Source organism: Plecotus auritus (genome assembly GCF_963455305.1).
Source record: "Plecotus auritus genome assembly, chromosome: 4".
Classification (NCBI taxonomy): domain Eukaryota; kingdom Metazoa; phylum Chordata; class Mammalia; order Chiroptera; family Vespertilionidae; genus Plecotus; species Plecotus auritus.
In genome coordinates this window covers 146,616,717-146,631,322 of record NC_137775.1, presented here as the reverse complement: position 1 = coordinate 146,631,322, position 14,606 = coordinate 146,616,717, and the positions used below count along the sequence as shown (strand labels likewise).

Genomic DNA, 14,606 nt, shown 5'->3' with positions numbered 1-14,606 from the left:
CATCACACAGCTAAAACACAGTGGCAGGTAATCCCACTCTTAACCATTAGACCATACTGCCTGACACTCTGAGACATATAAAAAGTTGTAAATTAAAAAACTAACTATATATCCGGCTAATATGAAAACAGAGCTGGGAGAGACAAAGATTTCGAGAATATTAAAACTGCAAAATGAAATAAAACTCTACTCCACAAAGTAAAGTTGATGCTGGAAGAAAAGGGAATAAACAAGTAGAACTCTCCATGACAAAGAAATGAGAGGATAAAAACAATGAGAAAGCAAAGCACATACGTGGTGGGGGTGGGGGTGCCACACAATATGACCAATTTTCTTACAACCTACATATCTTAGGAAAGAGAGGAAGGGTGAATAGTGCTTATCGATTCACCCTCTCACCTTGAAAAGTTTAGGTGCAATAATGTGGGAGGGGGAGAGATCAGACTGCAATGGGTTAAGAAATGAATGGTTAATCAGTGGAGACCTCACGATACACCTGACACCTTGAGACATTCCCATGCAAGACTCCCACTGTGCCCACTGCCCAGCTGAGAGAGCGGAGGCACTGGGAGGGCAAACAATATGCCCAGCACGGCACAGGGGACAGGGGGCGTTGGGCTGCCACACAGGCCGGTGGAATACTGAGCTCTGCTCTGAGCCTCTGCACCACACTGCCTCCAGCCTAAGCATGTGTTATTGAGTTTCTTTGAAGAAATGAAAACTAATGGAACTGGAGCAATAATCAAAATCAGAACGGAAGTAAACTTTCCTGAAATGAAAACAATACTTCAGAATATGGATCTAAAGAACTTACGTGTTCCAGACAAAATTAATGAAAACAGACCCAAACAAGACATAAATTAGCAAACTGCATTACAAGGGCCGTTTATTGTCATTGTTGTTGCTAGTGTTATTAGTTTGAGCTCCAAGGCAGGACAAGAGAAAAATTAAAAAGGTTTTGTGAAAGAACAAAGCTAGACTGGCCTCTGACATGTCTACAAAGAAGGTCAGAAAAAAGGGAGCAACATCCCCAAAATTTTGAGAGAAAATATTTCAAACTCCATACTATGTTAATTCTAGTTTATGTATGAAGGAAATATATGTAACAGATCAGATAATAAATCTTATATGCACTTATCAGAAAGTTACCTAAAAATGTACGCCAGTAAACTGAAACTACACACACACACACACACACACACACACACACACACACACACACACACGGTATATGTATGTGAGCATATTTCAAAATTTAGAACTCAATCACAGAGAAGCTATGGAATAAAGACAGAAATGAGCAACAGCTGAATAAAAAGAGAACATTTTAAACAATGGTTAGAATTATGGTTTCAAAACTGAATACAAATATCAAAGATTATCTTTGAAATAGGACATAAGTAATTATCTACTACTAGAAGCCCAGTGCACAAAATTCGTGCACAGGTAGGGTATCTAGGCCTGGCCAGCGATCAAGGCCATTCAGGGCCTTCCGGCTTCCAGCCAGGGCCTCCCTTCCCCGGCTGCCGGCCGGAGCCTTTCTTCGTTCTGCACCGCCCCTGGTGGTCAGCGCACACCATAGCGAGTGATCGGTCTCCTGGTCGAACTCCCGTGGGGTCAATTTGCATATTAGGCTTTTATATATATATATATATATATATATATATATATATATATACACATATATATAGATTCCTAATACACTAAATAAAGAAAAATCACAACAGCCCTTTAGAGATGCATTCATCTAGATATCTAGAGTTTATGTAATATCTTTGTTGTATCATCACTAATCATTTTACCAGATCACTCTATACTGCTACTCAGTTTTCACAATAACAACTAACTCATGGTAAAGGATAGCTTACATAAAAAAATATGCATGAAATACTTATTTTCAATTCTACCAATACTAATAAAATATATGAAAAGCATATTTTAAAATGTATCATAGGTTTACACCAAAATACAGCAGTTTTTAATTTTACTAAAATAGAAAAACAGAGGTTTTGTCAAGAAGTGTACCCCAGGAGATATCTGAGGGTCATCTCATTATTCACCAGAAATTTGCTACATCAAGTAATAATTGCTCAAAATTTAAAGCTCTGAAAATTCCTAGACGAATTACCTTAATAAAAATTTTTCTCAATTCAAAAATTGAATATTTTCTTTCAGTAATATTAATTCAATTAAATTGATAACAGCCCAGAAGGAATTCCTCATCATTCAGAAAACAAAATGAAGATGATCTTTCTTACAAATATATAAATACAAATACGTCTCAATAGTTCAGATAATTCTTCTCAACTTCTGTACATAACAACTCCTCCCTCAATCTCTCCTTAACAGTCTGGTTTATTTCAGAATTTCAGAAGGTACTGTAAAATTTGACAGTGCTTTTTGAAAAGCACCAGTGTTCCAATTACTATTTCAAAAGACTCAAAGAAACATTAGGCTTAGGTACATAAAATGCATTCTTGTATGTCAAGAAGACTTCATTTTTCTTTTGGTAACAGATCAAATGGGTATAAATCTTTTATACTAAGTACGCTGTTTTTAATTTACTCATCCTAATGGCACATTGCATTTAGATCACATAAAAATCAAAATTAGATTAGAAAATCTGCTGTCTTCTGTCAGGAATAGGTAAAGTTCTCTAATGATTCTTAATGCACTCTCTTCTTAAACTGTTATTTTAGAAAAGTATCTTAAATACATTGTGCATTAGAATTTTATCATTGCAAACCAACATTAGAAAAGATTTCCATTGACTGGAAAACAAAAAAAGACATTCTTATAAGTGGAAAATCAATCACCACAACCACCAAATGTCACAGCTCAACATCAGCAAGAAGCACTAATAATTGTTAGTTATACACAGCACAAATGATGTATGTCCTCGACTGAGGAAGTGGGTGCCAGGTTTTTAGGAAACTGTACATATATTGATTTTACATTTATTTAATGTGGCTACTGTAAGACACTTTATTCCTCTGATAAGCTATGATTGCTTATCAAAAGATTCCATAATTCAAGAGAAACATTCATAACTTGTGTGAAATGAAAACCACTGGCCCACAGAAATCATGACCACAAAATCCAATTTTGTGGATTTATGGCAGAAAGGCATTAAACTACTGTCTTGCAGGAACTGCAGGCTAGTCACTGAAGTCTAAGTGGCACAGCAGTAATGATTAAGGTGACACATCCCCCTGCCACAGCTGTTAATCAGCTTAATACTAGTTACATTATTGACATTCTTGTAATTACTTTTCCTAAGGCACATTTGTGAAAAATATATTTTACTTTAATTATGAGCAATCAGAAGCAAGTCCATACTCAAAAAGAATAAGCAAGTTTCTCTTAATGCAGGTATACAGTAAGGGGAGTGCTTTTCCAAGCACCTGGACACCCCAGTGCCAGAGCATGCTTCCCAGGTGACCACATCAGCACGTACCTTGCCATCCTCGGAACACACGCCCAGGTGTTCTCCACTTTCATCCAGGCTAATCTGATTTATCTTCACAGGACTCTATTAAAGAAACAAAATGTAAATATTTAGGAAAGTATCCTATATAATAAAAGGCTAATATGCAAATCGACTGAATGGCAGAACAACCACCAGGGGGCAGACGCTCAATGCAGGAGCTGCCCCCTGGTGGTCAGTGCACTCCCACAGGGGAAGCGCAGCTCAGCCAGAAGTGGGACTCACAGCTGGCGAGCGCAACAGTAGTGGCGGGAGCCTCTCCCACCTCCGCAGCAGTGCTAAGGACGTCCGACTGCTGGCTTAGGCCTGAGGGGAGCGGGCCTAAGCCGTCAGTCAGACATCCCTCGAGGGCTCCTGGACTGAAAGAGGGCACAGGCCAGGCTGAGAAACCCCCCCAAATGCTCGAATTTCGTGCACCCGGCCTCTAGTATAGAAATAATCAAATCCCTTGGATCTTTGTAAAATTAAATAAGTTATCTATTAGTTTAGATGCATGAACCAAAAACATATTTTGATTATGCCAATGAAAAGGGCAAAATACAGCTTTGTTCCCAGACATGTAAAATGCCCAGTAACCTAAGATTTCCCCAAACTGTCTATTTCACACACTTTAAGTCCCTATAATGTTATTTTTATTTCATGTTATATGCCTTTTTATTTGTTCTGTTCTGTTTATTCCACACTCCCAAAATTCTTTCCCAACCAAATTCATTAAAAAGACAAAAGAAAAAATAAAATAAAAATCATGATGTAAAAAAGAAATTTTAGTTGTTTTACTTTGGTTCACTAACCAATCTATTTGTTCTTCTCTTATAAATTACTAAATCAATTTTTATTTATACTTTATGCTTACTACTTCCTGGGGGAAATTCACAGGGTCTAGTTGATATTAAGAAACTTTGTTATCCCCCATTCTTTTGAGTAATCTCAAATTTAAAAATCTGTGAAGATACAAATCAGGCTTTCTACTTTAGATGTATTTTCCCAGGTATAAATACACAACTGTACTTTTAGTATTTTTCATAGCATTCCAGTTCTTTATGTAGACAATTGTTTGATTACTAAAACATTCATGCAGGTGGATAGTCTAATAGAAGTAAAAATCAGCAAATGTTGACAACATCAAAATATGACAAGCTCTTCTTTTTTTTCTTTCTCAAATAATGGCAATTCCCAACTATCTACACAAAGCATGACAGGAACAAACTTACCCTGAAAAGTAAGCCATTGCTGATTACAACATGAGCTTGCAAATTATTGTTCTTTTTAGCATCTAAATTCTAGATACTTTTTAAAAATCTATTTCCTAATAGTTTGACTTCTTAATAATAAATGGAAATACACAAAACTGAAATGGGATCTTTCTCCAATGGAAAGTATCTCAGAGCTAGTAAGTGAAGGTGAGGGCAAAAACCAAGATTCCCAGCCCTCAAAAGCCCACTTATGGACTGGCTGATGTGAGAGAGCTTCCCGTGGTACAGGCTAACACAGCTGGCCACAGACTCCTTTCTCATCTTTATCCCTAGATCACCACACAAGCTACCTTCTTAGAAGTTCCCAGAATGTTAGAAGAGGAAAGGACCTCAAAGAGAGAGATTTAATCCACTTTACAGGAGAATAAACTGAAGGCCATGGATAAGAATCACAACAGAAAAGGGACGGAGCCAGGGCTCCGGCCTTTAGGGCCATGAAGAGGCATCCTGCAAAGAGAACGCTGTGATGGGCACAGCAAAACAAAAGCTGAACAGGGAAAGCACCGAGGCCAGCATGTCTGCCCTTCTGGCTGAGAAGCCCCAATACTCGGCTTCTACACTCTTTGGATAAATGCTTTCCACAATATATACCTTCTGTTAACAGTTTCCTTATTCTGATTTTTCTTTACCAAATGACATTTTAATACCCATTTTGGCTATAACCTATGTCAAACTATAATTTAATATGTATGTGGAGCCTGATCTATGTACCTGTCCTATCCAATACAGTAGTATCCACATACGACTATTTATATAGAAAGTTAATTAAAATTAAACATAATGAAGAATTTAGTGCCTCAGTTGCACTAATACATGCCAAGTGCTCAACAGCCACCTGACTAGAGCTACCATGCTAGAAAGCACACATCACGGAAGGTATACATTACTGCAGAGTGTCCTATTAAATAGCACAGTTCCAGGCCTACGAAACTCAGCCCCAATGCTGAATGCAATCCTTTTTCTTCTTTTTTTTAAAAAATATATCTTTATTGATTTCAGAGAGGAAGGGAGAGGGAGAAAATCATTGATTGGCTGCCTCCTGCACGCCCCCTACTGGGGATCAAGCCAGCAACCCAGGCATGTGCCCTTAACTGGAATTGAACCCGGGACCCTTCAGTCTGCAGGCCGACGCTCTATCCACTGAACCAAACCAACTAGGGTTGAATGCAATCCTTTACAATCACTACCACTAACATTCAGAAGTACATTTTCTTCTCACATACACAAAATTTACATAATTTGTTCTTAAACTGGTACTTTTGAAAAGCTCATGGTCTGTGCTAATATTCTCTAAATCACAACGTATCATTTCCAAAGCCTGGCAGACATGGTAGCTGATCCTCACAACCTCAGGGGAAAGCAGTCAGCGCAGACAGATGGGTATCTCTACCTCACAACAAGGAAAATGAGGCCTCAAGAGTTATGTGCGATGTCTAGAACTTAGTGACTGTTACTCAGTGTCTAAGCCACCCAAAGAAGGCAAACTTCATCACAACCTGTTTCTTTCTGAGTAGAATCCATTTGTACACCATATAAGCAATATTGGGGGGTAAATCATACCTACAAAGTATTAGAATCCTCTTTCCCTTACATCCCTATTAGCAACTGAAGTTTTTTTCTTTTTTTTTTCCTACCAAAGATCAATATTCATTGATTTATTTTTCTGATTACTAAGAAACTTAAACACTTTTTTTTTAAGTCTTTTGGCCAATTAATTTGCTCTTCTGTAAACTCTTTGTTCACATTTCTTACCTATTTTTATTTTTTTAATCCTCACCATTTTTCCATTGATTTTTAGAGAGAGTGGAAGAGAGAGGGAAAGACAGAGAGAAACATCGATGTGAGAGAAACACATCGATTGGTTGCCTCCTGAATGCACCCTGACCAGGTCTCGGGCCAGGGAGGAGCCTGCAACTACGGTACATGACCTTGACTGGAATTGAACCCGGGACCCTTCAGTCCACAGGCTGACGCTCTATCCACTGAACCAAACTGGCTTGAGCTCTTACCCATTTTTCTATTCCATGTTTGTTGTTTTCTTGTTGATTTCCTTTTTTGTTTTTAGGATATGAGGTCTTGGCACAATTTTGCACCCAGACATTGTATATGTGGTCTATTATTATTTTTTTTTTTTTTTGCAAAATAGTTATTGCTTTATTTCTAACATTTAAGTCTTTAATATTTACAGGATTCATTTTATTTTCTTCCAAATGAATATCCAGTTGGGCTAGCCCCATTTATTAAATAATTCATCCTTCTCATTCTAAGAAAACTATTTTATTACATAATAAATGTTAATATTCACTTAAATAACCTTCTGGGTTTTCAACTGTGGTCTCTTTGTCCACTGCTATATTAATTCAACATCAATCTAATTATATAGGATAAATATAGTACGTTCTGATATTTGGTAGTGGCAAGATCCAGTCATAACTCCATATTTTCCTTGGCTTTTTTCAAGAATTTTTATTCTTCCAAATAAATTGTAAGATGAAATATCCCCCATGTTACTAAACATAATGGTCATTATTCAATCCTAACTTATGTTTCCTAACAGAAGCATGTAACACTTCTGACAACTCTCTCCTCTTTGCTTACAGATTGCTATAGTTATTTTTCTTTTACATTTCTAGTTGGTCCTTCTCAGTCTCAGTCTGATCGCTTTTTCCTTCCTCTTTAAAAATAGTTTTTTCTCCTGGACCCGTGGGGGACCTCCCCTGTCACCAGGGCCCTGCCCCCATTTCTGATCTATTGATCTTTGTATTTCATGGTTTGGTCCTTCCGCCTTTTCTCTTTTACAGCAACACTGGCTCCCTTGGTATTCTCTTTTAGGTCATGAAATACTCCTAAATTTCTATCTCCAGACTGGACCTCTCCCTATTTCAGACCAACATACAGAACTGTCTACTTTATATATATGTACCTGGATGCCTAATAGGCATCTCAATCAAAAGATATCTAAAACCAACATCCTGATATTCCATCATAAAAGAGCCCTTCTTGATGGTATCCCTATCTCAGTTAAAGACTAATACATTCTTCTAGTTGCTCGGAGCCAGTAAACTATTATTTACTACTTACGTGTTTTACTTATCTTATTTACTGTCAAACTCACTAACTAGAATATTAACTTCAAAAGAGATAGTTAAAAGAATAAAAAATCCAATCATTCTTCCAGAGAACAGATTAAAAGGAAATGCTCCCCAACTCATGTTACCAGGCCAGTATAAACTTACCATAACAAAACTCAACAAAAATATTAAGAGAAAGAAAAAGTACAAGTAAATCTCTCATGAACAGAAATAGAAAAATCCTAAAGAAAATATTAATGAAGTCAGCATATATAGAAAAGCCATGTTTATTACAGAAATACAAGGCTGATTTAACATAGGGAAATTAATGAATATATAATAATTTTCTGCATTAATAAAAGAAATGAGGAATATTGAAAGATCATCTCAATAGATGGAAAAAGTGTTGATGAAATTTGAGAACTCATGGACATGGACAAAGGTGTGGTGATTATGGTAGGGGGGAGTAGAAGAGGGGATAAAGGGGATAAATGCTGATGGAATAAGAAAATACAAAATAAATTTTAAAGAAAGGAAAAAAAGAAATGCAACCCCCATTCACGGTAAAAACTCTTAGTACACTGGGATAAAAATTCCTCAATCTCACTTAATGGTGAAATGTTGATAGCTTCCCCTTTGATAGATTTACAATATTGATTCTTCTAATCCATACACATGAAGCATTTCTCCATTTATTGAGGACTTCTTTAGTGTCTTTGAATGAAGTTTTATACTTTTCCCCTTAGAAGTCTTGCACTTTTTACTCTGGGAATAGCAATGATAGTGAGCATCCTTTTCTCATTTCTGATATGCATGATCCCGTTTACACAACATACAAAAAATGGACAAAACTACAATATAGTGTAAAGTAGGTGCACATAGATGGTATAAAATGAAAAGGAAAAGCTAGGCAGCTATTACTACTAGTATACAGGTGAGTACGTGCGACCCTCTAAGGGAACTGTGAGCAGAAGGGTCACATGGTCTACTCTTAACCGAGTGGTAGCTACATGATTGTTTGCTTTATAACTGTTTCATTGTACATTTTATATGCTTTTTAAAGTTATAGTTCATAATAAAAAAAATTGAAAATTTTTAAATAAAAAAAGAAAATTTGCCCATGAAAATGTCTGGGGTCAAGAACTTCAATGAGTTATTTCTTAGATTATGTTTTTCCCCATGACTGTCAAACTACTCAAATGCTCTAATTCTATAATGGTCATTTATTTCTATTTTCCCAGAAAACAGTGCATTTCAAATTTTTAGTGATGAAAATATATTTTATTTTAATTTTTGTTCATTTAATATTTTAACAGTATTAGTAACAGTAAGAAGTCATACTACTACTAATAAGTTAATATTTAATATATTATTATTATGCATCAGGCTTTATTCTATGAGTTTTATATTATTTAATCTTCTCAGCAATTCTGCGGTAGGTAACATTAATTTTTTTATTTCATATTTACAAATATGAAAATATATACATAGGAGTATTTTTCTTTGATTACCTTTACCAAATATTTAACAGTCGTACAGGCCTTTTTATAGAAGCCAGACTTCACCAATAAATTTGCTATATTTTTCATGTTTTCTCTTAATTTCTATTCTCAATCAATATTAATTTTCCTTTTTTGTCTTAGAACAGTATTGCTGACCTTACTCTAATTTCCTTATATTAATATATTGCTTATTAATTATAACTGCTCACTTGTTAATCATAAAATAATGATTTGCATTTTCCTTTGAGTATACCACTGGCCATAAACTAGAAGCCAGAAAATAATGTGAAATGCAATAAACTATTTCCTCTTTGAGAAAAGTAACATTTTATTTTGTTTTATTTCATTTCTAAGGACAGTGACAGTGTTATTTGCTTATTTATCTAGTTATTAATAAACTCTAGTGTCACTACAATAACATTCAGAGAATGTGTATATCTATTTTTAGAAATTTATTGATTTGTCTTTGTAACCTAAGAGATCATCTTTCATATTCTCTATTTGACTTCAAAATAACTATATTTTAATCATGTTATTTGCATTATTTCATTTCTACATATCATTTCTTTCTTCTTGATCTCTCAAAAAATGGAAGAAACTATTTCAAAATCATCCCAAAAGCAATTTTGTCCATTTTTTCTTGAATGTTAGTCAAATAAGCTTTGGCTGGATATTACATGCCCTATAATTTGACACATCAAAGAATATGTTATATTTTCCCTTTAATTTGTAAATTTAATCAATATAATATATCTTCTGCTAGTTAATGCTCTTTGCCTTTAACCCTACTTTATCTCACATTTTTATTGCCAACATGTTTACTTTTTATTTGGCTTTTATAGTATATTTTTGCTCATATCTTTATTTTTTATTTCCATAATCTTGTAAGATACCTGTCCTTCAAAGCTGAGGCAATTTTTATTTTAGTAACAAACTATATAAAGCTTAGTTGCTACATTATTTTATACTTTTTAGAATAATGTTTTCCCATTTCCTTCTTATTCTTTTGCTGTATTACTCAAATTGTTTTGTCTATCTAGAAAAATTTTATAGTTCATTCTATTTTCATCTTATTAGTGATTATCTTCAAATTACTATAAGTTGTAGTTGAATTATGTCTCTCCCAAAATCAACACAATTGCATTTAGAAGATGAGGTATTTAGCACATGTTCATTTACTACCTCCTTCCTTTACCTATTTTAAAGTGGGAGTACAAATATTTTCTATTTCTTGGGCCATTTTAAATAGAACTGAAGAGAAAAGCTAGTTAATACAGCAGCAAAAACTGCAATCCTAAACTATAAGTTCTAGGCATGAATCCAGAGAAAGAGACAGTTTCACTACTGGGGTGTCCATCATTTTAATACTGATTCATGACAGGTTATTATAGATTAGGGGTACTTATCCTGCCTCGTGTACATTGTAAACAACTTTGCATTTTAAATTTTTCTTTAGTTTTGAAAGAAATTTGGATATTTTACTCACAAATAGTCAACTCACAAAAGAAACAGTATAAATTGTAGGTAAAGGAGAACAGTATAAATTGTAGGTAAAGAGTCAACCTCTGTAATAACAAATACATGAAAACTAAAAGATATTTTGTCCATAGAATCAGAAAATATTTTCTTTAATTTTTTAAAATTGTTTTTGAGAGAGAAGAAGGGGGATATAAAGATAGAGATAGAGATGATAGAGACAGAGACAGAGACAGAGATCAACTTGTTGTTCCACTTATACATTCATTGGTTGATGCTTTTATGTGGCCAGACTGGGGATCGAACCTGCAACCTCAGCATAACAGGACTACACTCTAACCAAATGACTTACCAGGCCAGGGTAGAATCAGAAAAGATTGTTTATGTAGCTAGTTTTGGCAAGGAAGCACAAAAGTAGATACATTATACTGCTGATGGGCACTCAAATTTGGAGAAACTTTTTAAAAGCTTATTTGGCAAGGCATATCAAAATTCTTTAAAATATGCCTTGCCTATTATACCCAAGGAGAAGATTACTGTGCAAAGATGCTTTTCAGAGCAGGTTTCTTTTGTAAGACACTGAGACATGGAAATTATCTTAATTTCTAAAAGGAAGGAATCTAAGTAATAAAAATTAAAAGCATAAACATACAAAATAAATTTTTTTTTAAAGTTTTATGTAGAAAAAAATTGACCTTGCCCAAACAAATTTTTAAATTAAAAAATGTACAGAAGGCCTTTGCCCTTCTGGCTTCTGGAAGATAATCTGTCACACCATCTCCAGTGATAGAGATGTCTTTGTTAATGACAGGGGCCAGTCACACCTGATAGTCTTAAGGTGGGGGCTAGCCATGGGAGAAAGACTAGTCTGTGATTTAGGGTGGAGTCAACCTAAAAGCGGACATCACCATGTGGACAAAGCATTAATCAGTTATGCCTACATAAGAGAGCCCCAATAAAAACCCGGACACCGAGGTGAGCTTCCTGGTAGGCACACATCTATGCCAGGAAGGTAAAATGTTCTTTGTTCAATGGAAGCATCACTTTTACAATAATCCCAGGCTCTGCCCTATGCATCTCTTTCTTTGACTGATTTTTGACTTGTATCATTTCCCTGTAAATAAACTGTAATCATGAACACAGAGCTGGGCAAAAAATAGGAAAATTACAAGCCATCATTATCCAAAATATCTATATATATATATAAAAGCCTAAGTGACCACCCTGACTGGTTTAGCTCAGTGGATAGAGCATCGGCCTGAGGACTGAAAGGTCCCAGGTTCGATTCCGGTCAAGGGCATGTATGTTGGTTGCGGGCACATCCCCAGTAGGAGGTGTGCAGGAGGCAGCTGATAGATTTTTCTCTCTCATCGATGTTTCTAACTCTCTATCTCTCTCCCTTCCTCTCTGTAAAAAATCAATAAGATATATTTTAAAAAAAAGCCTAAGTGACCGTTACGATGAAATGACCGGTCACTATGGTGCACACTGACCACCAGGGGACAGACGCTCAATGCAGGAGCTGCCCCCAGCCCACAGGCCCTGATCACTGATGGGGCCTGCCTGCCAATCTCCCAGTCCCTCCCCCAGCCGGCAGGCCTGGATCACCTGATCGGGGCTGGGCCCCCAGGCTGGGATGGGGAACCAGGGATGGGTGGACATGGCCCCTTTCCCAGAGGGACCAAGAGCTGGCTCCCTCCTCAGTGCGGGTGGCCAACCTCCCAGGTCCCTCCCCCGGCTCCTCCCCCCCTACCCTGCCAGCAGGCCCCAATTGGCCCGTTGCCTGCCCGCCACAGTGGTGGTTGGCCCCTCCCCCTGGCTGGCAGGCCCCCATCACCTGATCGGGGCCAGGCCCTGGGCTGGGACGGGGAACTGGGGGTCAGTGGTGGTGGACGTGAGTGGTGAGGGAAGAAGGAGGCGGTGAGGCAGGGAGATGAGGCACCTGATTGGTGCTGATTGCCAGCCAGGCCTAGGGACCCCACCTGTGCAGGAATTTCGTGCACTGGACCTCTAGTAAATTATAAGTAAGGATACGAAAAAAGAACACCAATAATAAGATGACAAATATACAAATAAATAATACAATAATTAGTAAATAATAATTTAAGAATAAACTGTGTTTCATGTACTCACAACTATAAACCTACTTTTGACATACCCTGTATAATAGCTGTCAGTGAGTTCCATGAGCCCGTTAGCTAATCATCAAACATGGAGGCAGATCTGAGAACCCCTAGAACTTGCAGCTGGTGTCAGAAGTCTTTAACAGGCTTGGAAGTCTGGAGGACTATGCCCCCAAATCTCATAATTTGGTTAGCTCTGTGTAAGTACAATCGAATGTTTATATATAATATTACATTTACAGGTATTTTTATACTAGAGGCCTGGTGCACAAATTTGTGCATGGGTGGGGTCCCTCGACCTGGCCAGCAATCGGGGCTGATTGGGGCCGTGGGAGGTTGGCCGGGGGGAGGGGCCATGGGAGGTTGGCCAGCCGGGGGGAGGGGCCACAGGAGGTTGGGTGGCCGGGGAAAGGCGCCATGAGAAGTTCTCCAGCTGGAGGAAGAGGCCACAGGAGTTTGGCCAGCTGGGAGGAGGGACCACAGGAGGTTAGCCAGCCACAGGAGGTTGGCTGTGGGAGCGCACTGACCACCAGGGGGCAGCTCCTTCATTGAGCCTCTGCCCTCTGGTGGTCAGTGCGCATCATAGCGACCGGTCATTCAGTCATTCGATTGTTCGATCACTTAGGCTTTTATTTATAGATAGATAGATAGATATAAAAGGCTAATATGCAAAGTGTCCCCTTGGGAGTTCAACCAGGAGACCAGGAGTTCCATCGCTCACTATGACGTGCACTGACCACTAGGGGGCCACGCGGAACAAAGGCAGGCCCCAGCCAGCAGCTGGAAGGCCCCAATTGGCCCTGATTGCTGGCCAGGCCTAGGGAACCTACCCATGCACAAATTTCGTGTACCAGTCCTCTAGTTTATATATATAATGCGTGTGACCTGAAGTACGCACTCCAAAATATCAGTAATGGTTACATCTAGGTACTGAGATATTATCATTTAGATGGTCCCATTTTATGTTTTGTTAATTTTCTACAACAAATATTTAATTTGTTTGTACTAAAAAGATGAATAATTTTAAATAATTATGTAGCAAATTCATCAATCATGAAAAAAAACACAAAATTACTCCTGACTGCTACAGCCATCATTCTGGAGAGAGACCTGCAGCACATATTTTTGTCTTGGGTGATAATCAAGTATTACCACTATGCATATCAGTTTCTATAATAGTTCCACAACATTTAATATTACAGCTGTCAATGGTGCAAAATCATTCCTATCAGAAATAGGAACAAATGTCTGACATATATGTCTGTCATTTCTATATACTAGAAATAAAACAATAACCACAATAGAAAAAGAAAAAGAAAAAGAAAAAGAAAAAGGGTACAAGAAAAAAAATAAAGTGTAAGATTTTTGTCTTTCTTCAATACTAATTTTTCAAATGCTTGTTATATGCATATAATTTAGGGGTATATTTGCAAAACTGGGATACTGGAGTAGATTTAGATAAGGGTAAAAGACCAGAGAAAAAAAGACCTGAGAAAAATGGCCTCAGCTGTATTTTCCATTAGCCACAATTTTATTCCTAATGGAGACATGTTTGGAATTCTGGACAATGTGAGTTTGTTCAAAAATCAATAATGTCAAGCTGACACTACAAAACATACAAAAATGTTTCCTTAATGGAACAAAAAAAGAAGCCCAAGGAAGCAGGAGAGGGCCAGGACTTGCATATACCTTCT

General features: G+C 37.2%; 1 protein-coding gene across 2 annotated transcripts in view; it reads right to left on the bottom strand.

Moving 5' to 3' along the window:
* VPS41 (VPS41 subunit of HOPS complex) overlaps positions 1-14,606 on the bottom strand; it is a 141,749-nt gene that overhangs the window by 83,150 nt on the left and 43,993 nt on the right. For both annotated transcript variants that reach the window (XM_080665764.1, XM_080665765.1), the window contains exon 5: positions 3,458-3,532. In XM_080665764.1, the coding sequence (XP_080521890.1) occupies positions 3,458-3,532 (75 nt within the window). The remainder of the gene's footprint in view (positions 1-3,457; positions 3,533-14,606) is intronic.